Raw genomic sequence first — 27,590 nt, forward strand, 5'->3', positions numbered from 1 at the left:
TAAATACCTTGTACAGTTGTGTACATACTATTTAAATAACAATAATGACATACATGTTTATATCAATATACGTAAAATTTAATCGTTAAGTTATATTAAGGTCGTAATGTATGTGCAAAATATGCAAGTGCAGTATTTCAAAATACAACATGTTGGCTTATTTGGATTTTTATAGATGTAATAACAGAATATATACTGGTGAGATTTTTGGTGAGTACGAACTAAAATATAGAGAAATTCGTGTACAATCTAAATATACAATTATTTACCGCAGACTCCTATTTCATTTTCAGCGACCTGACTCGACTGAAATAAAAATGAATACGACGGTTTTGTACCATCAATTATTTACCGCAGACTCCTATTTCATTTTCAGCGATCTGACTCGACTGAAAAAAAAATGAATACGACGGTTTTGTACCATCATATTGAAGATATGATAAAAAAGATTGAAGATAAAAAACAAAAACAAAACTTTTTACTCAGTGGTAACTACATGTAATATGTACTTGTAAATCATCTTTATTTTTTTCAAAGCTATTAAAGCAAGTATTATTTGCTTATGATGATTTATAGATAACATTTTTATTTTATTTTATTTTTATGTACATGTATGTGGCACAATAATGTTTTGATCCTCTATTTTACATGTATACATATACTCTTATTTAAGTCAAGAGTCAATATTTGTGTTTGTTTAGCTTTTTATTGGCCAAAGAGGCCTACATTTATACATGTAATTATAAACTTTGCATACATGTATATTGTAAACATGCATATATTGATCCTTTTGTACAATTTACAATAGACCAAATTTTTTGTATTTTTGTATACACATTTTGTAAACATGGTGAAACAGTACAGTATGTAACAAATGCAATCATACAAAATGTCTCAATAATTTAAAAGCTTTCAGAAATTAATTTTCTGTTCTCTGTATGAATGCTAATACTATAAAATTATTGGAGTCATTGAGTTATCTCTCCTTGATCATATTAATGTCATCTATGATCTAATAAGTAAAATAAAATTTATTTTTTTACACTATTTGCTGTAAAACTTGTTACATTACTGTACAACAAATTTATATCTATGGGTATCTCAGTTTTTTTCGTCTTTTTTATGTCTGATTATTTTTTCCTTCTGTGTAATGGTTATCAAAAACAGTTTACATGTAAGCTGTTGGAATATTAATGGTTTTAAACTAAAAGGATACAACAAGTTCAGTGATTCAGATTTTATTAGTGAATTCAACAAAAAAGATATTTTTTGTTTACTTGAAACCCATTGCTCTCTTGAAGATGCATTAGAAATACCAGATTTTAAAGCTGTGCATCTTATTCGGCCCATGTCTGCACGCACAAGAAAACGCTCTGGTGGTATTTCTGTTTATGTAAGGTCTACACTGAGACCTGGAATAAAATTCTTAAAACACAAAACAAATGACTACATTTGGCTTAAACTTTCTAAGCAATTTTTTGGCTTACCTGAAGATTTATATCTATGTTTTTTATATAACCCCCCTGGCAATTCAACATATTCTCAATCTCTAACCTATGATATTCTTGAATATGTGGAAAATGATATAGTAAGTTATTCTAAACTGGGAAAGATTTTAATTGCTGGTGATGTAAATGCTAGAACAGGGTCCAAACAATTAGACTTTATTCAAAACGATATTTTAGATACTCATATCTCATCTTTATTTGAAGAATATAACCCTGATTTTGATATACCAGTCCGTCATAGCCAAGATAGCATTTTATCCACAAGGGGCAAGACACTTAACGACTTGTGTGTGCAGACAGGGATCCGTATCTTAAATGGTAGAACCCCTGGTGATTATATAGGTCAGCTTACTTGCCACACCCCTATGGGTAGTAGTGTGGTAGACTATTTTTTATCCTCCGAAAGTCTTTTAAGTAATATACTATTTTTTAAGGTTCATGATTTTAAAGCCGACCTCTCTGATCACTGCCAGGTATCCACAATGTTAAAAGTTAACTGTATATTTAATGCAGTGCAAAAAGATGTTTACTCTATACCAAACCAATATATATGGGAAGAAAATTCTGCAGAGAAATTCCAAAATGCTCTAGCTTCACCATTAGTTCAAGAAAAAATAAAAACATTTAATAATACAAATTATACTGGTGACTCAAATATTATGATACAAGATCTGAATAATATCCTTTATGAGGCAGCTAATATTTCTATTAAGAAAAAGATTATAAAAAAGGTTAATAGTACTGCTAAAGTGAAGAAAAGTCAACAGCCAAAATGGTTTGACCTTCCCCTTATAAATATGAAAAAACAGTTATGCGATAAAGAAAAGCTTTTTAAAAAATATAATCCTCATTCTTTGCTTTACTGAAAAAATACAGAAAAGCAAGAAAAACTAAATATAGAGAATTCCGTGCTGATCTTATAGATCAACTTGATAATTTGCGTGAGGAAAACCCAAAAAGTTATTGGACTTTATTAGAATCACTTAAAAATTCAGACAAAAAAACAGAAAAATCATTAAATATAACAAGCACGGAGTGGGCTGAATATTTTAAAGATCTTAACAAAAAACCAGTAACTCCTTCTCCTAATATAATAGAATTTTTACATAATTTAGAAAATGCTAAAGTTTTTACTGAGTTAGACATCCTTATCACAGATAAAGAAATTTCTGATGCAATTCATACTTTAAAGAATAAAAAATCATGTGGCCCAGACAGTATTTCAAATGAAATGATAAAAAACAGTCAAAGTTTTATAATTAAAAGTTTAAATCATGTTTTTAATAAAATACTTTCAACTGGAAACTATCCTCAGATATGGGCTAATGGTTTTATAACTGCCTTATTTAAAAATGGTTCAAAGGATGATCCATCAAATTATCGTGGACTAACTGTGACTAGTTGTCTCAGTAAAGTATTTACAAAAATTCTTACTAAAAGATTAGAAAAATTTTGTATTAAAAGAAATATCATTTGTCCTGAGCAAATTGGTTTCTGCAAAGGCAAGCGTACTTCAGATCATATGTTTGTCATGAAATGTCTTATTGATAAATATACTCAGACAGGTTTAAAACATTTATATACCTGCTTTATTGATTTTAAAAAAGCCTTTGATAAAGTTTGGCATGAAGGCTTATTTTATAAATTAAGAAAACTTGGTGTTAGTGATCTATTTTATAATGTTGTTAAAGATATATATAGTAAAACTTTATTGTCAGTGAAAATTGACCCTAATCATGTAACTGACACTTTTTCATCTTTTATAGGAGTAAGACAGGGAGATAATTTAAGTCCCATCTTGTACAACATTTTTGTTAATGATATTCCAGATATATTTGATGAGGATTGCTTTCCAGTTAAACTAAATAATACAAAACTTAATTGTCTGATGTATGCAGATGATCTAATTTTGCTTTCTGAAACTCCTAGGGGTCTACAAGAATGTCTTGATAAACTACAGATTTATTGCAATAATTGGGGACTGGAAGTTAATATTACTAAATCCAAAGTCATGATTTTTAGCAATTCTGGTAGACTTCTTTCTACTCAATTTCATTTAAATAATACCCCCCTAACGAACACAAAAAATTATACCTACTTGGGTGTTAAATTTAGTATTAATGGCAAATTTACAGATGCCCAGCATGAAATGTATAATAAAGGGTTAAAGGCCTTATTTAAACTTAAAAAATGTTTCTCAGGTCATAAACCAAAAATAAAAACTCTCATTCATGTTTTCGACCATACAGTTAAATCAGTCTTAATGTATGGCAGTGAAATATGGGGTGACTTTAACTTTCACAAACTAAACACTCAAGGGGATAACTATTTTAAAAAACTATGTGGAGACCTGGCAGTAGAGAAGGCTCATTTAAGCTTTTGTAAATTTATACTTGGAGTAAGTAAAAAAGCAACTAATATTGCAGTTATTGGTGAACTTGGCAGATATCCTCTATTTTTGGAGGTTTTGTTAAATATGTTTAAATATTATATACGTTTAAAAAAATCTGATGACTTATTATTAAAAGAGGCTTTCAACCTCTCAAAATCTCTACATGATGAGCAGAAAAAGAGCTGGTATACCAGTATTCAAACTTTATTTAAATACTTTAGCATCAATGAAAATTATGCACTTAATTTAAAGACTAAGTTAAAAACTATTTATGTAAAAAGATGCAATCAAAATATGATTTAATATGGCAAACTGAGCTTAATAATGATTTCAGAGGCAATAAACTATATGGTAACAAGCTCAGAACTTATAGACTTTTTAAAAGCAGATTTTGCTTAGAAAATTACCTTTTGCAGGAAAATTTTAGATATAGACATCATTTAACAAAATTCCGTATCAGTGCTCACGATTTAGAGATTGAGAGGGGAAGGTACAAAAATCTGACAGTGTCAGAACGTATCTGTAAATTGTGTGGTACTGAGGTTGAGGATGAAATTCATTTTCTTCTTCAGTGCCACAAACTTTCAAATATTCGTTTCAATTTTTTAAATGAAATAAAACAACGGTTTAAAAATTTCAGTGGTTTAGATATTAAATCACAATTTATTTGGCTTATGTCCTCTGAAGATACTTTCATATTCCAGAAACTCGGAGAATTATTGCAAAATTTATCCTCATTTAGGAAAGTTTCCTTAAATAATATATAGATATAGAAATGCCCAGTGACCCCCCCCTTATATTGTTAAACACTGTGCTTGTTGTATTCTTGTATTTGTGTTGATAGATATTTTTTTTGGTTTATTTTTCTTTTATAACATTGTGTCTTAATCATATTGAATCACTTGTAATCATTTGTATGTAATTAATGTTGATTGTTCTGCTCCTTGTGGGCGCTTTGATTAGCAATAAAATATATTTGAATTTGAATTATTGACGTCAAAGAAAAGAGCTAAGTCATTGAAACAACTATCATCCCCCAGTGAACACAAACTATAACATTGCGGCTTTATATAACAGCACATATTTTTTTGAAAGTTGATTTCAGCTACGCTATCCCTAAATCACGTTCAAAATATCCATGAGTGTACGTTAGTATGAAAATAAAATCTGAGAGGCTTCGAGGTGCATTATAATTTACTATAACCTGCACCATTCAAGTACTGGCAGCTGAGGCAGTTATCTTTCACACACTTTTGTATCATGATTGTTACCAAGCTTAATCCAGATCCAATGATATAAATATTATGATTGTTCATAATGTTATAAAAATATTGGTATTATAAAAATAGTCATATTATAAGGGCCAATTTTTATAATACAAATGTTTTTACTAATGCCGTTACGGACACTTTTTATACATTTTTGCATTTTCAATTAACTCTTTATACGAGTCAATTTCTTTGTATTTATTATAGTTTAAGATTAGAATCTGGATTAAGATAATTGCCAACATGCTAGAATGGACAAAAAGTGTCGGTCATCTGGTTGTGTGTGCTTTGTATCGATGCATTGAGTTGGAATGAATGTTTGTGCTTTGTACCGATGCAATGAGTTAAGCCATTTGCAATTGATTTTACAATTTGTTCTTCATTTTTAACCCCGCCACATTCTTTATAGTTATTAGCCTGCAATTCAGACAGTGGTTACATATATATATATAAATCATTGGTACATATCCATCAAATGTTTTGTTCAAAAATTGTATTGTTTGAATTAGGCCGTTTACTTCTTGTTTGTGGGAATTAGCAGTTTTAGATTTTTCTTGTTGCGGCTTTTTATAGCTCTCTAAACGGTCTAGTTTTCTTATATACTTGTTGGAGACCATATAGTTGCTTCTATTTTTATCATTTGAAATCTAATGGGAAGTACCACATCACATCTCCTTACATTATCATTATGCCTTCGATGAGTCGCTTCTGTCGCCGCTTCGGTCATGTCAGTGACTTATTTGTCCATCTCATTTTACTAATCGTCTTTTTTGCTTTTTATATATCTATTATACTCACCACCTAAAACATAAACAACGAGTAGAAATCGTCTTATAGGAATTAACTGACCGTTTCGACCACTCAGACTTATCTGTGGATCTTGCTAAGCATATAAATGTTCTTGCCAGTTTAAAAGTGTCTAAATTGTATTCCTTTTGAGATTATAAGTGCGAAACGCAAAAAATGTGTTACTCATGTAAAGATTTTACTGTAACAGTGTTGACCTCAGCAAATAAACAACATTTGTTATACTTTATAATTGTAATATGTGACTCTGCTGATAGCAGATCGACAAAGAAATAAAACGGGATCCAGTAGTTGACAAGAAATCTAGTCCTGACTTGATCTCGGCAACTAGTAAATTGCAGCTTTTTCATTTTTCTTTTGTTCTTTTTCCGGAATAGGGTATATATTTACCAAGTGAAACATAAAACGTCTGGTCCGTTATATACGTACCGTGTGCTGCTTAAACTTTAAGTAATAAATAGGCTCAGTAAATAGGAATTGAGGATGAATACCATTTCATCTTACGGTCTGCATGTCCATGCTAATATGACTAATATATATCATAAAGGGATACATGTACATTAAAAGCTCATTATAGAGCTCATGTTTTTAGTATGTTTGTCAATATACCGAACCTTTCAACGTTGGTCTAATTAAACACTTTTCTTCAATAACGAACAGCAAGGATTTTGTAGTCCTTTGTATACAGCCGGTAGATCTATAGAGTCCTTATATGTCTTATATCTATAGAGTCTTTTTTTTTTTTAATAAGTTCACGCAGACAGGAAGATAATTTGATTTTATTACTTAAATATTCATTAGAATATAATTATTTTCTCAACCTGAAACCTGGGAGCTGACCCAATAGGTAATTTTAAAAACTTTAAAATACATAATCAAAAATCCTATTCCAGCAAAGCCATTTCTATAAACTGATATTAATTAGAGTTGTCTCCCCGCAGATACCTCTTCTGTTAAATTTCGAAATAACGTAAACAACATAAAAAATTGTTTTGACCAGAAAAGTAAGAAAAATGACGACTTTTAGCTGTTAGCAAAGCAAGACGAAACGTCAGCTGTAAAATATATAGGTATACAGTCTCATTTGGTAAAAAGTATGTCGAGAAATGGTCATTTATACATTTTGTTGAGGTGTGGTTGGATCCTGGAGACAGTCGCGGATCCATAAATTTTTATAAGTGGGCCCACTGACTGCCTTAGAGGGTAGACCGCTCCATTCATGCCTCAATGATTCTCTGTATAATCAACCAAATTTTTCACACCCTGCCCACCTAAATCTGCCTCTAGCATGTCTAGGAGACACAATTTTTGAAACAAGCACATTACACTGTAAATAATAGACTATTTACCACAGGCACTTGTTTCTATCCATACGAAGGTCGACTATCCATATAAATAGAAGTTATGGATAGTCGACCTTCGTATGGATAGAAACAAGTGCCTGTGCTATTTACACTTGTATGCAAATTTGTCCGCCATTACGTAAAATCACACAGGTTCCCGTAAACTTTGACATCATAATTTAAAATATTTGACGTCACAATTTATAAGTGATTGTTGCTGGTCCGAGACCACAATTGTCGTCCCTTGATTTTCGTTGTTCACAAATATAGTCCCTAGTGTTGACAGTGGGTTACATTAATTTTTATAACACTTCCAAATTTATTTCTCCATGTTTAATGCCTCAAATTGCAAGTAGAGGGGTGAAATTACACTGTAAAATAATTTGGGTCCAGAATTTTAAAGGAAAGTAGTGATTTGGTCCAGGTGAAAAAGGTTGAAAAATAGTACTTCGGAAGCTGTCAAAAGATTTCAAGACGCCCTAAAGATAAAATTGTCCATATTTTGAGTTAGAGACGATGAAGTTTTCTATAATTTTGATATAATTTGTCCCAAAAGAAGTACAACACACTGTAAAAGTTTCTTTGAGAAAGCGCAGGTGGGATTTTTTTTATTTTCATTTATGTTCTAAAAGAAATGCACTACGAAATAATTGTGTCAAAAGGTGTTTCGGAGTAGATCTAAGGTCATTTGGAGGCAAGATTCAGCCACAGTCGTTTGAATCTAAGTGATAAATAAACAAAAAAAATAGAAAAAAGTCGCTAGATATATATATAATATGTATATCTAGCGACTTTTTTCTATTTTTTTTGTTTATTTTCTATTTTTGTTTGTTTATTTATCACTTAAATACAAACGACTGTGATTCAGCTAAATACCAAAAGTGTTAATACTCTTATTCGGCCTTGTAAATTATATGTCTGACAGTTATATTCGTTGGATACTGTAGTATACACCTTCCTGCTTTTTGTCCGCCATTACTGGACATCACACCGGTTCTCGAAAATATTCTGACATCATAATACAAAATCTGACACCTCAATGGAAAAGTGATTGTTGTATGACGACAATAGTTTAAGCGGCACTGATTCTCGGGTCAGCCGGGATTAGCAATAAGGTGTATACATCAAACATACATACCTGCCGAAATTTTTAAAATCCCTGTGGGTTTTTTTAGCGCACGACCACAAGTTAAAAGTTTATAACTCTTTACAGTGTTTTTTTGCGAGAACTGTTTTGTGTTCTAGTTCTAAGAAAAGTGTCATTTATAATTGTATAATGCTTACAAGCCTTTTTTTTCTGTTTATTTGTCTGATTCTAGTTATTATATCAGTAGAAAAGATGAATACATGTACATGTATGTAGCTAGAACACTAGGATTTATTTTATTTTGAAAGAATAATAAATGATATGTTAATTTAATTTAATACAATAATGACAACTGTAGTGTACATATGATATTTTACAGCAAGTGTGATAAAATTGAGAATAGAAATAGGGAATATATGTCAAAGAGACAACAACCCGACCAAAGAGCACCCAATAGCCAAAGGCCACCAATGAATCTTTAACGCAGCGATACAACCCTGCACCCTGAGATGGTCCTTCACTGGCGCCTAAGTAAAATTGTGTACTTGTTCAGTGAAAATGAACGTCACACTTGCATGTAACTCCAAAACAAATAATTAATGAACTAAAATTAAAAAATATACAAGGCTATCAAAGGCTCCTGACTTGGGACAGACTAAAAAATGTCAATAACTTAGTGAATAAACTACTATTTATTATCTTTATGGTAGTACTGCATTAATGAAATATGTCAGTCAGCCAGGCTTTTATTCTTTTAAAAGCTGTGTACATGGTGTAAGAAGCTCCTTGCAGATGAAAATTCTATAAATTTTACTTTATTTTTCAGATTTTAAATAAAGACATTTGCAGTTATATAAAATTGAATATGAGGGAGGGAAAAAAAATATGAGTAAAATTTCCTCGCTATCAGTACTATTTAAATGGAATAAAGTAAAGGCATCATGTAATAAAACGTTACCAAGATCTAGATGTAAACACGCATGTTGCTTACATAATGAATATGCATACGTTATTGGTGGGAAAGATGGCAATGTTTCAGTAAAAGATTTCTGCAGATTTCATATAGGTATGTAGATTTCATGAATTAATATGCAGGGAATTTTGAAATACTGGTTTGTTTCTACAAAGTAGCATCACATCCTGAATTTGATTTATGTTAAAATTATTTAAAAACGCATCTTATTCAAGCAATATATCATTACCATTATGCTTAAGGGCCCTGCAGAGAACACTGAACTCTTAATGTCAATTCTTTCCCCAATCATGCCAGTGAAATTTGAAACTGACCATTAAATATGGAAGCATAAAAAACTCAACTCATTTTGATCTCTTATTTTAATTTTTCAGGTACACACAAATGGGAGGAACTTTCATATAGAGGGGAAAAGATTCCCTATTTTGAAGGACACAGCCTAGTTGCACACAAGGTAACTATTTACATTTGTACATGAAAAAGGTTAACCAACATAAATGTGTTTTAGAAAAAATAGTTAAACTTGTTAAATAAAATGAAGAAGAAAATCATAAAAAATATCTTGAATCTTAAGTTCAACCTACGTGTGGCCAACAAAACAAAGTCACATGTAAGTGTTTATAGAATATTGAGCTATCAATTGACTGGCCATATTCTAGAAAAGTGGGGAACCTATTGAACTGAAACTATCAAAGATCTACCATCAAGATCAATACAAAAAAAGTCAGTTTTGCAAAAATAAAAAAAATAGATATATTTATTTTCTACACATACATGACATATATGCATAATCTGAGATGTATTCTACATACATTGTACAATGTATGTTTGATTATATATGTTCAAATTCTTTTGATACAGAATAAAAAATTTATAATCTAAAGTATTTTTTAACATGTGTATGATTTGTATTTGTATACATGTTCAGGATGTTTGAATGGTTTTACTCTTCAATTTTTTGGGGCCCTTTATAGCTTGCTGTTCGGTGTGAGCATAGGCTCCGAGTCGAAGACTACCTTGACCTATAATGGTTTAGTTTTAGAAATTGTGACTTGTATGGAGAGTTGTCTCATTGGCACTCGTACCACATCTTCCTATATCTATGTAGTATTTTACTTGTATTCAATTTACATAAATTGTGTACACACTATATATTTTGTGTAATTACAGAGACTTCTGTTACTATTTGGAGGTGTACTGAGTTATGATCACACAGAATCAGCTTTATGGATAATAAATCCAGGTAATTACTGGCAGACTATTATTTATTTTGTCTTAGATCTCTACAAATTAATATGATCACAAATTAAATTCTGGAACTTCTCCCTCCCCCTCCACAATAAATTTGAAACCACAAACACAACACAGGTAAATAAACCAGGCCATGAGCTTTTTCATTGATAGATAAGCTTGTTTTTTTAACCTCAATAAAAAATAAGTAGAGTATAAATATATATATTCTTATTAAAAGCAACTAATTCTAGACCTCTTGGGAGCTAGATCCTCTGTCACTGTTAACACCTGTTTCATAGATGTGATTTCTGTTTTTCTGTTTTAGATTTACAATATATCAGGAGGCACGTACCAGATGCTGGTAGTACACAGCCATGTGCCAGACGACACCACACTTCAGTGGTCCATAATAATGTGATGTTTGTGTATGGGGGATACATTGATCTTCAGGGATCAACCTCAGATGTATGGGCATATCACATAGGTATGTGTATGGATGTGTCGGCATGACAATCTGGGAATTAACATAATTTGTAATCTAAAACCATCTGATGAAATTTTGCCTGGATTTCTAGACATGGAATAAGAGATTGTAAATTCACGTATAATATTTTCTGCACATATAAGTAACCATTGTCACTTTGGTCACAGTTGGAAGACTGCATTGACATGAAAATGTGAAATACATACATGATTGGGTATTTCTCGTTAATTTATTGATAAGGACCGGAATGTTTACTCTCCAAAATAAATACATGACAATTACATTGTACATGTTCACCATTACTAAATTTTTCATCTTTGTTCTTCATGAATTTGTATACACACATGGTATATTGGTGATCATAAATATATATATGGGTGACCTATAGTTGTTAATGTCTGTGTCATTTTGGTCTTTTGTGGATAGTTGTTTCATTGGCAATCATACCACATCTTCTTTTTTTTATATATAAAGCCTATTGACTAGAATGAATTGCATGTACATGTATGTTGCCACGAAATTTCTTGTGTACATTTCAGATGATGAAGAATGGGAACAGATAAATCCTAATCAGAGGTTAGAGAATACAGCTGGTAAACGCCATGGACATACATCAGTTTTATATGGTCGTGAGATGTGGGTATTTGGAGGAATGTCTGGCCTGCAGGCTAAATCTGACTTCTGGAGATTTAATTTGCGTAAGTAAACAAGCATTTGCCTTGTATATAAATTTAAATTTCAGAAATTAAAAGCATATATTAATTAAACCCTTGCCACCAAGAAAATAAATATAATAAAAAAGAATATTAAAATTTATGAAGCCTTAGCTTTTCTTTATCTATAATTTTTACACGCCCGTCAAAATTTTGGTATTCAAATGTCCGGTGTCCGTCTGTCTGTCTGTCTTTTTCTTTTTTTTTTTTTAAGGTTTATATATTGTATTGAAATCTTTACATTTGTTAGTTTAAAACATCGATTACCGGTACCTTATCCCGGCCTCGTTAACATTAGTAATGATATTTATATATACAGGAGTTAGTGGTTGTTAGTAATATTCACCAAATATATATATATAATATACCGGTATAAATACATGTAAGTTAAATGCTAACAAATATAAAGATGGTTTGACATAAATGTCTAATGTCTAACAAACAAAAAATAAACAATTCTTCAAAAATGACATATTATTTAGTTTTGGATTTTAAGGAATCAAACAAAGATTATAAATCAAGAGTAGTTTCATTTCTTTTTTCTCTTTCTTCTCTCTTCCCTCCCTTTTTTAAAGCAATAAATGTTTAAATGATTTTATTAAATTTTAACTCCTCCCTCACAAGAAAAAAATATAAATAAATAAAATTAAAATAAATAAATAACTAAGATAAGCTTTAAAACACACTGAAAGTAATTAAGAAAGCAAAAAAACAAAAGAAAATCGGAAAGGGTAAAAATTTATGAATATATATAAATAAATATCAGGAAATACCAATGTAAAGAGGAAAATAGAAAAAAGAAATGAGAACCACTTGCATTCACTTTCATTTTCTATCAGTCTCTCATACACACATACAATTCTTACTTACATACACACATACATTACTTAACTATGTACATAATTATTGTTTACAATTATATGCATCAAAGAATAAACAAAATCTTGCTCACAGATTAATATCATACTCTATGGTGGAAATATATATTGTAATGAGGTCCAAAATTTTTCATATACATCAACATTATTATTTTTCTTTGCAATATAATATTCATATGACTGATATTGTTTTATTCTATTTTTAAAACCAAAAATATTAGGAGTAAGTTCTTTAAACTTACATTTATATATATAATTTTTTGCTACTATAAATAAAAGATTCATGAATAAGCTTTCTGAATAGAAACCAAGGAATATCTGCTTTTTACTGATGGCAAAATCCCTGCTATACAATCTTATTTGCTGTAATAATGATGACCAAAATTGATGTGTTATTGGACAATCATAGAAAAAATGTACAATAGTTTCGTCATCAAGATTACAAAAAGTACATGAACTAGAATCTTTCTTCTTTATCTTGTACAAAAAAGAGTTTGTAGGAATTATTTGGTGAAGTATTTTGTATTGGAAGCTTTTTAAGTAGGTATCTTTGCAAGACTTCCTTAGTAGCATAAAATATATTTGCCAATTTTCAATTTCTGAGTCTATCAACTGCTCCCATTTCTGAAATTTTTCAAGGGGAGGTTGAAATATATGATCAATAAGACTCTTATACACAAATTTTGGTTTCTTATTATTAATAATCTGAGTACAAAAAGCATCAGAGATGTTAACATTTTCAATCTGTTGAGAATCACAATATTCTTTTATGTGATCTTTAATAAATTTTGGAATATTGGAGATTAGACTGTAATATTTCAGAAAATTATTTGTAAGAATCTTATGTCTAATCTTTTCAAATGTCAAAAAGTCTTTGTTTTGACCATTTACAAGGTCTTTTATATACTGTACACCAAAGTCCTTCCATTGCATATAAATAGTGTAATCTGAAAGTGGCACAAAATTTAAAATATCTAGTGATAATATATCATTTGTACAAGCCTTAGTATAAGGCTTTGCAGTATGTAAGCAAAATAAAACATCTTTCCAAAAAGGATTCTTAACATAGCCATGCATTTCTAGCAGTTTTTCTTTTTGTAAAGAAAAGACTCTGTCACCACCAAATTTGGTTAATTCAGACAGTAATAATGTCTGCCATGATCCCTCTAAATTCAAAAGAAGTCTTCTGACCCAGCTTTATTTTAGATATGTACTAAAAGATGACAAATGCACCATGTTCAAACCTCCCTGCATAAAATCCCCAATTAGTGTATTGCGTTTTATACGTTCTAATTTCCTATTCCAAATAAAGTTATAAAAGAGAGTATTTAACTCTTTAATTTTAATCTGGGATAGATTTGGTAAAGCTGTGAGCAAATGAATTATCTTTGGTAATGCCAGAGTCTTTACAACAGTAATTTTACCAAGTAATGTAAGTTTTCTGTGTTCCCAAGCCTTAAGTATTGATGACATTTCCTTGATTTTCTTTGTGAAATTTATATCTAACATAGCTTGTAAATCTAATGAAAAATCTATTCCTAAAAGTTTGGAATTTGACTTTGTCCATTGAAGATTATAATTAGGACAAAATATATGGTCTGAATATTTTTTGGTTCCAATCCAATCCGTCTGTCTGTCTGTCTGTCTTCCATCCGTCCGTCTGTCTGTCTGTCTGTCCGTCCGTCTGTCTGTCCGGCGTAAACATGTCGCACCGTAACTTGAGAACGACTTTTCCAAATTTCATGAAACTAAATATAGTGGTTTCTTATGATGGTCAAATGATCTCTATACTTTTTGGTGAAAATAAGATTAAAACTTTTTGGGTTACAGCACTTTGTAACTAAAACAGGGGGGTGTTTTTTTCACATGTCGCACCGTATCTCAAAAAAGATTCTTGATTATGGCTTAAAACTTTAAACACTTCTTAGTTATATTAATCTTAATATCTGTATACTTTTTGTAGATGATTCAAAATTTCTTTTTTGAGTTATTGAGTATTTTGTCAAAAAGGGGGAGGTTTTTTTTACATGTCGCGCCATATCTCAAAAACGATTTATGATTATTTCTTAAAACTTTACACATGTCTTTTTTTATATTAATCTAAAGATCTGTATACTTTTTGGTGATGATTCAAAATTTCATTTTTGAGTTATTGAGTATTTTGTCAAAAAGGGGGAGGTTTTTTTTTACATGTTGTGCCGTATCTCAAAAACAATTTATGATTATTGCTTAAAACTTTACACACTTCTTTGTTATATTAATCTTAAGATCTGTATACTTTTTGGTGATGATTCAAAATTTTATTTTGGATAAACAGGGGAGGTTTTTTTCACATGTCGCGCCGTATTTCAAAAATAATTTATGATTATTGCTTAAAACTTTACACACTTCTTTGTTATATTAATCTAAAGATCTGTATACTTTTTGGTTTTGATTCAAAATTTTATTTTAGTGATTTTTAGTTTTTTGTAAAAAAAAAACAGGATGGGGGTTTTCACATGTCCCGCCGTGTCTCAAAATCAATATATGGTTATTGCTTAAAACTTTCTCAGAAACTTCCACACAAGACGTAGGGTGTATTATGCGCTCATGGCGCAGCTGTTTATTAAGATTTTAGGGGTGCCTGACATTCATTATTTGACTGTTTTACTGAAAATCCTTGAAAATAATTTAAGATTACATACATTGTATTTCCCCTAAAACTTTATGTATCTTTTTTCCCTTTAAAAATAGTTCAATTTATTTCTGACAATTACTCTGGTATGTGATAGTTCACATTCCTCATTTTGTAGAGACATCTTTTGAAATATATCATATATGCATATCAAAACATTCTACATCTTGTTTTATAGATTCATTGAAATGGGACAGAATAAAGTCAAAGTATGGACCTCCTTGTTTATCTGGACATTCAGCAACAGTGGTGAGTTTTTATGCCTCCACTGTAGCAGAGGGCCCATTCTTTTTAGTTTTACCCTTGTCTGTCTGTACGTACATCTGTTCGTAGGTCCAAAAGTTGGTTTCCGTTCTCTAACTTCAACCAATTGTTATGAAACTTATACAAAATGCTTATTACCACAAAACACAGATCAATTTGAATTTAGGTGGTGTCATATTTACCATTGTTGAGTTATGCATGTTTACAAATGAAAAAAAATGCTGATTTTTTTACACTGTTCTCTAACTTTAGTTTGCCTCAACCAAATGTTATTAAACTTATACGCAATGCTTATAACCACAAAATGCAGATCAAATTTGAATTTTGGTGGTGTCACTTCAACTGTTCTAGAGTTATGCTCCTTTACAAACGGAAAAATAGGAATTTAATATCTGTTCTAAAAATATCAATGATGTAATTGTTAAAATTAATTTTTTAAATCATGGACAAAAAAAGATAACTTAAATTTTAAGAATTAATTTTAACAATTACTTCAACTACAACCACTGCTTTGTACAATGCAATGTTCACTGAAAACTTAAAAAAATCTTTTCCCATTGGTGCTTGCAAGCACTTGATTATTGTTCTTCTGTTTTGTTCCTTTATAACCTAATATGATATTTTGTTTCTGTTCTCTAATTTAAGTTAGATTCAACTTAATTAAATGAAATGTATATATGAAATGCTTATTACCACTACACTCAGTTTCAGTTCAAATTTTGGAAGCGTCACTTTTGCAGTTCTTGAGTTATGTCCCTTTCTAATGTTATATGATAGCAGGGCCATCATATGTGTCCCTATGGACACATTCCCCATTTATTTTTTTATTGTCATGAGATATGTTCATTAATTATTCTAAATTGTTTCTAGTTACATCCTATTAATAAGAAGAAGTGGTATGAGTGCCAATGAGATAACTCTCCATTCAAGTGACAATGTATTAAAAGTTAACAATTATAGGTCAAAGTACAGCCTTCAGCAGGGAGCCTTGGCTCATACCAAACAGCAAGCTATAATAATAAAGGGCCCCAAAAATGACAAGTATATAACAATTCAAACAGCAAAACCAAAATCTAATTTATACAAAAACAAGAAAAGAGGAACACCTACATGTATGAACCACATCAACAAATGACAACCATTGAACAACAGGCTCTTGACTTAGGACAGGTGCATAAACCTCATAATTAGAATAAAAATATATGTATAAAAGTATAACTCATATTGTGTTAAAACCATATAAGTATGAGATTTGGGTTCAATCAAAGAGACACCAACACAATAACACAAAATTGTGTAATTTTGACTTGAACAATATAGGATATGATTATCAATAAAGTATGCTATGCAAACTTAAAAACCTGCTTTAATGAAGTTGTTTACCCTGAACATATTGCCCGTCAACATTTTGGTGTAAATTTAAAGAACTGCAAAAAGTTTAAAACATGAGTTTGAATACACCATGGCTTTCAAAGTAATTACAATATGATTATGTTGGGATGATTACACACTGGCGTCAACGTGATGATCGTAACTGCAATTACGATCATCCCAATATGGCGGACACAAATATAGGGATATTTTATAAGGCTTATTTCTCCACTTTAACAGCTTATTTTCAGATTTTTTTTATATCAAGAAAAATCTTTATAAGCATTGCCATTGAATGTGTTATTCATAAATTGTAGAAAAACAACCAGAAGTACGAAAATAGAGATTCAAAAAATCATGATGATGATCGTAACTTCGTCCAAAGATGATTGTAACTCAAAATTTAAGAATGTTTTTTTTCTCACTAAATGAACACCCTATTTAGCAGTCACGATAAAAAAAATATGATGATTTTAAACAAAGAATAAATGAAAATCGCTATTCTAAAAAGAAATGACATAAGAGGGCTAGCAGACTTATATGCAAATGTCCTCAATATTTTTTTCTAATGAGTAATTTAGTTAACATTCAAAATGGATTTACGTTGATATGATGTTGATACAAACATTTTCATGATACAGTTTAAGTACTAGTATACAGGCCAAAACTTTCACTGAATAAAGTAAAGGAAGGCATAAAGTTACATTATTTTAAAGAATTTTCTATCGGGTTTAAATTGTTGCCTGGTCTTGTTTTTTCTTAATCAAACTATGACTATTAAACATTGATAGACTACAGAGGCGGACATAGAGGGAAGGTCAAGGTGCTCACATCACCTTTTTGTGGGGGAAATTTGGTTGATTGTATAGGGAATCAAAGAAGCATGACTGTAGCGGGCCTACTCTTAGGCAGCCAGTCCCCAATCCCTTTATGAAAATCTCTGGATACGCCACTGGACTACTGTTGCCTATATTTACCATGGGTTGGCTATTTATGTAAAGAAGGAAAAGTTGAAATAGATGGTATACACATTCATATTAGATTTTTCCAGCTACAAATCCTTACATTTATATGGTACATGACATGTATTATTGAAGTTAGTCAAAGAAGTTGTTTTAAGCCAAACATATCAATAAAGGATATACCAATTTATTTTTATAAGGGTGGATGAAATTTGGAAAAAGGCAGGACAGGAGATTTGAGTAAAAAAAGGCCGGATGAACATCTTGGCCAAACAAAAAGGCAGGATGACAATTTATGTAAAAAAAATCAGGATGAAAAAAAAGTAGGACCGAATAGAGTAACAATAAAAACGCAGGATAGAGATTTCAACACAAAATTATTCATCCAAGCCCCTCCCCCAAATAAAAATTAAATAGTAGCTCCCTTTATTGACGGTTTCATTGGTGTTTTTTTTCATTCAACAGACATTATTACACTTCTAAATGCATTATTTTTTCAACCTCTCCTTTAAAAATTGTAAATCTGTTAATAAAAGGAACTATAAAGTCTGATTTCCTCAAAAATACCAGTTCCTCGAAATGTACTATTGTCCCTATAAAGTGAAGGGAAAACAAATGAAAAAAAAATCTCCAATTTTAACAAACTGGTCATTAATATGAACTATCCAATACCTTATTCATATAAAATATCTGAAATCAATATAAAGTTGTTAACCCCCAATGCATTTTAATATTGAACTAGATAAAAATAAATACGAAATCTCATGAAGTCATAACCATTTGTGCATTTACCAAAAGGACGTTAGCCTCCCCTAAGTGATTGTTTCTCATTATTATCACAATATCAGCTGATAACGTACATTTTTTCACATACTAGACAGCTTTATTTGTCCTAATTTATCAGAATATGCTTCGTTGGAACAGACAGTTACGATCATCTTAAGTAAAAGATCATCATTGTGGTGTTTTGTATCTCTATTTTCATTCTTTTTGTTGCTTTTCCGTCCTGTCCGAAAAAATATTACAATGGCAATACTTATAAAAATTGTTTCTTTACATAATATAAATCTGAAAATAAGCTCATAAAGGGGAGAAATCAGCCTTATAAAATTTTCCTATATTTGTGTCTGCCATATTGAGATGATCGTAACTACAGTTACTTACAATCATCACGTTGACACCAGTGATTACATAAGCATCATTTGTATACCGGTAACAATATTTCAACACACTCTTTAATTAAAAACAATATATGCTTATATTTGTAAAACAAACTATAGTTAGTAGTGTTTGAAACCAAATATAAGATATCCAAAAGATTTAATTTAAAGAGCAGTAAATCTAAAATCACATAAAAATATCAAATTTAACCCAGCAAACATGGCAAAGAAAAATGGTTAGCCATACACCAAGATGATAACACCAGAATTTATTAAGTTTGACATTTTTGTCAGCTGAAAATTTTGCAAGTAAGAATAGCATTATCAAAAGCTTTTTGGTCCTTGGCTAGTAATTCCTACAGATACTGATAATTCAACAGCAAATTCATGTACACAAACACATGTACATGATACGGGAGATTAAACTCAGGAGTAAAACTACTTTGCACTAAGAAATTGTAAAGACTACTGATTTGTATGACCAAGCGTGTAAATATTACATGTATGACTTTTTTCACAATTTTATGAGGGAGTCTATTGATATACATTGTAAATATCTACAGATAACATATCTATGTAATCATTTTCCAGATAACCTACATAAAAATAAGTGTAAATTGTGAAGTGGTAGTAGCCTTACCGTACATATATTTTTAGTTAGATTATATTAAAAGAATGATAATACCAAAGCTTTTTTATGTTTGAAAATAATGCTTGTTTTTTTAGGTGAAAGATTACATGGTAATAGTAGGTGGAGAGAGTAATGGTGTAATGTCAAGTGATATATGGGTGTTTGGTTTCTGTAAGTATCAGGGGTCACTCACATTTATTGGTCAGAAAAAACCTCAACACCTTAAAAAATCATCTGGCCTTCTATTCATTAAAATTTGAGCACAATTATTGTATTCAGACTAATATACAGGTTAACAGCACAAAACAGTACAACATTTTTGCTCAAAACACTAAATCCAATACATGATTGATTTATTTCTTATTCTGAGTGCGATAATTGTACTCAACAAGTTTTATGACCTCAAACCCTTATCTCCCCTAATATGCTTGCGCAATATTTAAAAGTGAGATGCAAAAACATTTACACACAAGACGATGTATCAGTTTTCATGTTATATAATTTAATTTTCGTAAATATCTCCTGCTTGACACAATTAACAACTTTATACACTCACTAATTACTAAGATTATTCATATCATGTCATACAGCTGATATCACAGTATCTAGAAAACCCTGAATATTGAAAATAATGCAAAAAGCAATATTTATTTGTACCTTTGATGAAATGAGATTGAACAGCATGTTCAAGAATCTCCATGGCCTGTTTAATAATGGCGCCCCACCATTTTTAGCAATTTTAATCAAATGCATGTAATAGGCTTTTTTTATATTATAATCCAATACAGTTCTAACACCTGAGGGATATCAGGATTAAGATAGACGATTCATTTATCGAATTATTCTTTCGAGTAAATGCTTATGATAATTTAGATTAAATAAATAAATTAATAATCCAGTTACAAAGAAAAAAAATTTAACAAGTCCAACACGTGCTTTTATTTTGACTTACGCAATCAGCATCCCCCTTTTTTAAGAAGTACAAAATAAGACGTAAAATATTAATATTATTTCATCGCAAGTAACTTGAGTACTGCTGTAACGATAATATAGAATTACTTTAAAAGTTCAAAAGTAAAAACTAAAATATTTACTGTGAAGAAATACCCTATCGTAATACCGAATTCATTTCATAGTTTACAATCAAATTGATACATCCGCGTTTCCGGTTTATATTCAGACTGGATTTGCTAAATAAAGTCATTAAAAACCTTTTCATTTGTCAATGTTTGCTTTACAAATCTCTTCAACCTTTTACATTACCCTTTAATTTCATTTTGTTGTTGCTGCAAATCGGCCATACCAGTAATGGGTTCATCACTTCTGAATTTGAAAGTGTCCGTGAAAAATAAGATCCACATGATTTTAAACCAGTTTTAAACCCCCATTTTAATAACAAAAAAAGCAAGAAAACTACATGGGGACCTTCATGACAGGTTTTGGTCATTCTCGACTAATAGGGGGGGACCATGAAGGCTTGAATGGTTACAAACAGCAATTAATGAACATACTGATACTTCTATAATGAAAATTCAAATAAATATAATTTAAATAAGCAATGAATAAACATGTTCACCATCCCTTACATGAAGGGATGAAATACTTTCAATCACGCTACATTGTACAGCATAGACACGATTTGTGACGGTTAAATTTCCTCCATCGTTCAATTTTCATCTATTGAGATCCCTGAATTGTTAAACAATCTTGTATATAGGGAACAAAGGTGCAGTCAACAAGATTAATGAATTATCAATAAAACATATAATTCAAGTGTACAAACTGAAATATTCACCAATACATAACTTGAAAAATCTTAAAATCTTATCAAAAGAATATGAAATTAAATAAAGTAAAATTATGTTAATTTTTTAGATAGAGAAAAGTTTTTGTATACCAAAAATGTTTTATTGTTGATAAAATATTGAATATGACTTATTATTATGCCTTTTCTTGTATTTTACAGGCACATTGAAATGGACACATTATCAACCCACACATCAGTACCCTTCACCCCGTAAATGGCATTCAGTTATTCCTGTGACAGCACGATACAAAAAGGGAGATAACTCTGTAAGAACTAAATCATTACCTCATCTCCAGAAGAAAGGACAAAACAATGTGGTGAATAGACCAAAATCAAGTCCGGTTTATTCTTCTGCAAGATTTGCTAGACGATCTCCTGAACAGACTGAAGATGCCAAGTTGAACCGTCCAAATACTTTAGCACTTCATATGAGCGATGAATCAAATCAAAATAACTCTACTTCTCAGCCAATTGAAATGTCAAGTTTAAGTGAGAGAAATGCAGACAGGAGAAGTCCTTTTAAAGGAAATGGATTTGATAAGGGTACAAAACAGAAAGATGAGAAGTCCCCCCTGTTATGTAATAGACAGACATCAAGGGATAGTATGATATCTAATGGTAGTGGACTAGGGACAGATAACCCATGTCTTGAGCTTGATAGTAGTTGTGAAAAAATGGATAGATTTGCCAAATGTGAAAATGACAGCTCTGATTGTCTGGTTTCTTTAGAATTGAAAAATATGAATGCAAATCAGAAAGATTCATTGCATAAGTCCCAAGTCGTTACTAGATTTGTGAAAAATAAAAAACAGAATTTTCATGCATCAAATATTCCAGGACAAGTAAACCTGTCTCCGAATGGTGATACATTCCGTTGTAAAACTCATAGCAATAAGAACAAACCATGTGATATGGTTGTTGAAGATCTTGAATTCTGTGATAATTACTTCTCTAATAGTACTCAGGAAAATAACAGAATTAAACATTCCAGAAAAATGGATATTACACACAGCTCAAACAAAGATTTAAAGATAAAACATTCAGATACAGCATTTTATGAAACTGAATTTAATGACAAAACTATGGTGAAAACACAAAATTCTCTAGAAGAAAAGTCATATTCTATGAGTGATATTAGTAAACCAAATCTTGTTCAAATTCTACCAATAACCTCAAAATCAACCAGTATGCAGTTACACCAAAAAGTGCCTTGTAGGAAATGTAGTTTGAATTGCTGGATGGAGGAAACAGAGATTGATGATGACACCTTAGCCCCAGATGATGTCGATAGTGCCTCGAATGCTACATCCCACATAGTCAATGATGTCACAGAGTCCAAACCTACACAGGACCAAGAAGCTTGTAAAGAGATTGTTGTAGAGGTATTTAATTTGTAATTATTAATCTAGGGATGCAGACTGCAATCATTGCACTTCTCAGTATATATATTTGTAAAAGAAATACCTTACTTTCTTACATTTGTCATAATAAACTATAAAAGTAAGAAGATGTGGTATGATACATGTAACTCTTACAAGAGACCAAATGACACAGAAATTAACAACTATAGGACACCGTACAGCCTTCAACAATGATTTCCTCATAATAGAAGAAAAATCGATATTTATATCTAATGAATAGAAAATATCATGGCCATACTATGGCTTTCCCTTTGATAGGCAACACCTGGCTAAGATTTAAATTACCATGTCAGAGGGATTATAATAATAAAAAAAAAAAAAAGGGATTGCAATTTATATATTTTCGTTTTTATTGCTTTTTTGCTTTCTACATGTAAGCTACATTGTACGTACGCACATCTTTCATTACGTGAAACATACATATGGATAAACATTTTTTAAATCAGTTAGATAGTAACCAAAAAACACAAATGAACCATAAAATGGTATTGTATAGATATATATCGATGTTGATCAACATGTATGATGTATGTACATATTTTTATAGAATGGTCCCCCCTACTTGTTGTTGATTGGTGGACACGAGGAGAAGGGACACAATGTATCAGTAGAACCTATTGTTGTGTGGCAATGTGATGTTTTAGTCAGACATAGTGATATTAGCCATGGAGAATACATGAAGTAAGTAATGAGGGACACAATGTATCAGTAGAACCTATTGTTGTGTGGCAGTGTGATGTTTTAGTCAGACATAGTGATATTAGCCATGGAGAATACATGAAGTAAGTAATGAGGGACACAATGTATCAGTAGAACCTATTGTTGTGTGGCAGTGTGACGTTTTAGTCAGACATAGTGATATTAGCCATGGAGAATACATGAAGTAAGTAAACAAGCTATAAAAAAAGTTTTCAACCAGCTGGAATTTAATTACTGGTATTATAGGCAGTCACTTCTTAATCCACAAGGAATGACATCTTGTTATAGATACAGGCATTGGAGATGAATGGAGATGTCAGATATCGCATGAAAGTGACAATGTGATTCAACAATGTGCAAGGTTCATTTGGTCATTTTGGACTAAATTTGTTTAATTTATAAACATGATGAAACAAGCTAGACTTGTCCACTGGCTACTTATATTTCGATATAAGAGTTTTATTTTCCAAAACTAAACCACCATCCTTTCATTCTGTATCAAGTCTCTGTTATTTAAAAAAAAATAAGTTAAGAGTCATATCTGGGAAGGAAGGGTGTTTCAATCAGTTGTATGTTAAGAATATAATTTCTTAACTTTGAAGACTCATTTTCAGAAACCATAATGCATTGACATACAGCAGCATAGAAGTTGACTGTGAAAATCAGTTGTGATGCTGTCTCCTAATTATAGTGATTTTTATCAAGGTGGAAACATTTAAGATGAAAATAGGCCTGAAGTGATCATACCACTCTTTATATCAATAGTTCATTTTAAAATTTTACCAGATTTTCTACCATGTACAATGTAGATATGAATTTTGAATTTTAGCCATAAATATATAAAGATAGATATTCTTTTGTTAAAATGTATGTTAAAACTTTTGCTGTGAAGCAGTCAGCTACATTATTTGTATGATTCTTGAAAACTATGCTCTAAATTTTGACAATAGAAGGTAATGATTTAAACAAGGGTAAAAAAAGCTTGACTAAGAAATAGCAAATGATCGAATTTCCAAAAATTATAAACAAAGGTGCTTAAAAACTAGATATAACTACCATGTAATATTTTAGGAAGAATTTTATATTTGCTCTTCCTGTTTCAAACATAAAATTCATTTCAGAGATATAAATGAGGTAAACAATACTAGTGCATGCACAAAACCTTTCTCTGTCTCTTTATAAATCCTTCAGGCTTTGCCATGATTTAAAAAAGGTTCTTTACCATCAACAAAAACTTTTTATACGACCGCAAAAATTGAAAATTTTTTGGTCGTTTATTGGTATCATGTTGGCGTTGTCGTCGTCCGAAGACATTTGGTTTTCGTACTCTAACTTTAGTAAAAGTAAATAGAAATCTATGATATTTAATAAAGTCATATGAAACGAGTGGGTGGTGAAAGATAATGATTATCCAATTCTTGAACCAATGCATGTATATATCATAAACTTAGTCCTCTGTATAATCGTCAATTTTTTTTCTCTCTGTCGATCTTCATTAAGGTCCAAAGGGTAAAAAATTAATCTTTGTTTGATTTCAACAAAAATTGAATATATTGGGTTCTTCAATATGCTGAATCTGACCATGTATTTAGATTTTTAATATTTGGGTCTGGTTATCAAATTGGTACACATTGAGGTCTAAAGGGTTTAAAATTGAACATTATTTGATTTCATCAAATATTGAATTCTTGGGGTTCTATGATATGCTGAATCTAACCATGTATTTAGATTTTGGATATTGGACCATAATAGGTAAATGTCCAATTTAAAATTTTTAAGTTTTTAAGTTTTAGTTCTTAGACCACATTCATTCTGTGTCAGAAACCTATGTTGTGTCAACTATTTAATTACAATCCAATTTAGAGCTGTATCAAGCTTAAATGTTGTGTCCATACTTGCCCCAACTGTTCAGGTTTCAACCTCTGCGATCGTATGAAGCTGCACCCTGTGGAGCATCTGGTTCTAAATAAGATGCAAAATTGTATGAATTAGCCTAGCTCAGGCTAAAAATTGATGCATCATTCTTAATCAGTGACAATTTTTGAGATTTTATAACAGGTTTTTTTCCTGGATAGAAAAGAGGGATGAAAGATACCAAAGGGACAGTCAAACTCATAAATCTAAAACAAACTGACAACGCCATGGCTAAAAATGAAAAAGACAAACAGAAAAACAATAGTACACATGACACAACATAGAAAACAGGAATTGTGCATTATTATATTTTAACTCTTTGTCTTAATAAAAAGTGAAAAGTAATTAAATGTTGAATTATTCATGTAATTGTAGAATACAAAGAAACATTTTGTAAAACTAACATGCTAGATGCTTTCATGATAACCAAATATGTTATCTATTAAAATGAATGTTTTTTTGATATTATAGATTGCAACAGAAATCACTATTTGATTCTTTTTTTGTGCATTTTACAATTTTTCACTGTTAAATGCTTATCAGCATATTTATCAGCCTATAGCTAGCACTTAAAGACCACTATTTTTTATGTAATAAGCATTCATTTGCATTTGTTTCCTCTCTTAAGAACAACACTATGCTTACAATCTATGTTATTAGCCCCTAATGCAGATGAAATTATAAAGCATGGTACAATAAATATTTGGTCTTTAGCAATGTTTAGAGTTATCACTTTCTTCAGATATAAATGAGTTTTAAATAAAAAGTATAAAGATCTATCCTCACTCTGATATTTAAAAGTATTTCATATAATCCTGATAATGGTTTCAAATTTCCTCTGCATATTTTCTGTCAGATTTGAAAAAAACTATAAAACAATCTTATTTTGATATATTGTTATTTATATTAAAAAACTGGGAACAGTCTAACCCAACAACATAAATTGAAACAGGATGCATTTTTGATGTACTGCATTTTTGTTGTTGTTTTTTTATAGTTTTGATCAGTATCATCAATTTTGTAGGATTTAGGTTGTGTATCACACTATTCCAACTGAAGTATGCCAGGGTCCAGTACATTTCACCTTTATTTGACTTATCTTGCTTTACAGTCAAAAGTTATAATGCAGTGAACTCAATTTGTGACTTTAAAAGCATATATCCAGAGTTAACTACTTGCCTTTGGCCTTTTACTGTAGACAGGTGAAATTTACCAATTCTTGAACCATCTAAGATATAAGCTTTCTTTTTATGAAGATGAATACTACTAAAATTTAAACTTTTAGTGAAGTACAGTTAACTTTGATTCATTAAAATGGATTTTTTTTTTACATTTCTATTTCTATTTTCAGATCTAGTCTTGTTATATAGAGACAGAATTCTGCCAGTCATAAAAGTGCCAGATATATAGAGTTTGCAGAGTCTTTCTACTATAACATTAGATACAGTAAACATTCATTACAGTATGGTGCAAAGATTGCCTGGAACCTCCTGCCAATAACTTATTCAGAAGTTGTGTCACTTCTCAACAATGTCCAGTGTGTTGTTTATTCCCAGTGTGCCTTTAAGTTGTTACAGTTGTTGTTTAATGCATTTATTAGATTAAGAGTGATTAGCCAAAAACCAGCACCATCATTTTTATATAAAAACAGTTTAATTTTAAAAAGCTTGTTACATTTTATTCTATGTTTTTTGTTTGTGTTTTGTTATGAGCATAACATGAAAACATTTAATTTTAGGTTATCATTTGTATAATATTTGAATTACATCAGTAAATATGAAGCTACCCTGGGGCTCTGTAAAAATCTATATTCCTCTAATAATTTTGTACTTGCATCATTTTACATACCAGATTAACTTATCAGTTGGTTAAAGCAGATCTAGATGTATGCATGACAAACTGGTAAAAATAAATTTGACTCAGTCTCATTGTATGTTTTCATATTAAAAAAAGTCCCAGTCCAGTAGATTTGAAAAAAAAATGCTTCTTGATAAGGAAAAA

General features: G+C 30.6%; 1 protein-coding gene across 5 annotated transcripts; it reads left to right on the forward strand.

The window, feature by feature from the left end:
* The first annotated feature begins 12 nt into the window (after positions 1 to 12).
* LOC139512764 (uncharacterized) lies at positions 13 to 27,590 on the forward strand. 5 transcript variants are annotated; one of them, XM_071300648.1, is made up of 11 exons: positions 13 to 210; positions 9,232 to 9,471; positions 9,753 to 9,832; positions 10,549 to 10,621; positions 10,937 to 11,095; positions 11,635 to 11,793; positions 15,539 to 15,609; positions 19,844 to 19,919; positions 21,715 to 22,937; positions 23,524 to 23,657; positions 26,941 to 27,590. In XM_071300648.1, exons 2-11 carry the CDS (start codon positions 9,291 to 9,293, stop codon positions 26,957 to 26,959), a joined length of 2,175 nt encoding a protein of 724 aa, XP_071156749.1. In that variant the 5' UTR covers positions 13 to 210; positions 9,232 to 9,290; the 3' UTR covers positions 26,960 to 27,590. The 5 variants fall into 5 exon arrangements, with proteins under 5 accessions (XP_071156749.1, XP_071156748.1, XP_071156752.1 ...); XM_071300647.1 differs by lacking the exon at positions 13 to 210 and adding an exon at positions 6,915 to 7,045; XM_071300649.1 differs by lacking the exon at positions 13 to 210 and adding an exon at positions 6,923 to 6,979.

Source organism: Mytilus edulis, chromosome 2 (assembly GCF_963676685.1).
Source record: "Mytilus edulis chromosome 2, xbMytEdul2.2, whole genome shotgun sequence".
Classification (NCBI taxonomy): Eukaryota; Metazoa; Mollusca; class Bivalvia; order Mytilida; family Mytilidae; genus Mytilus; species Mytilus edulis.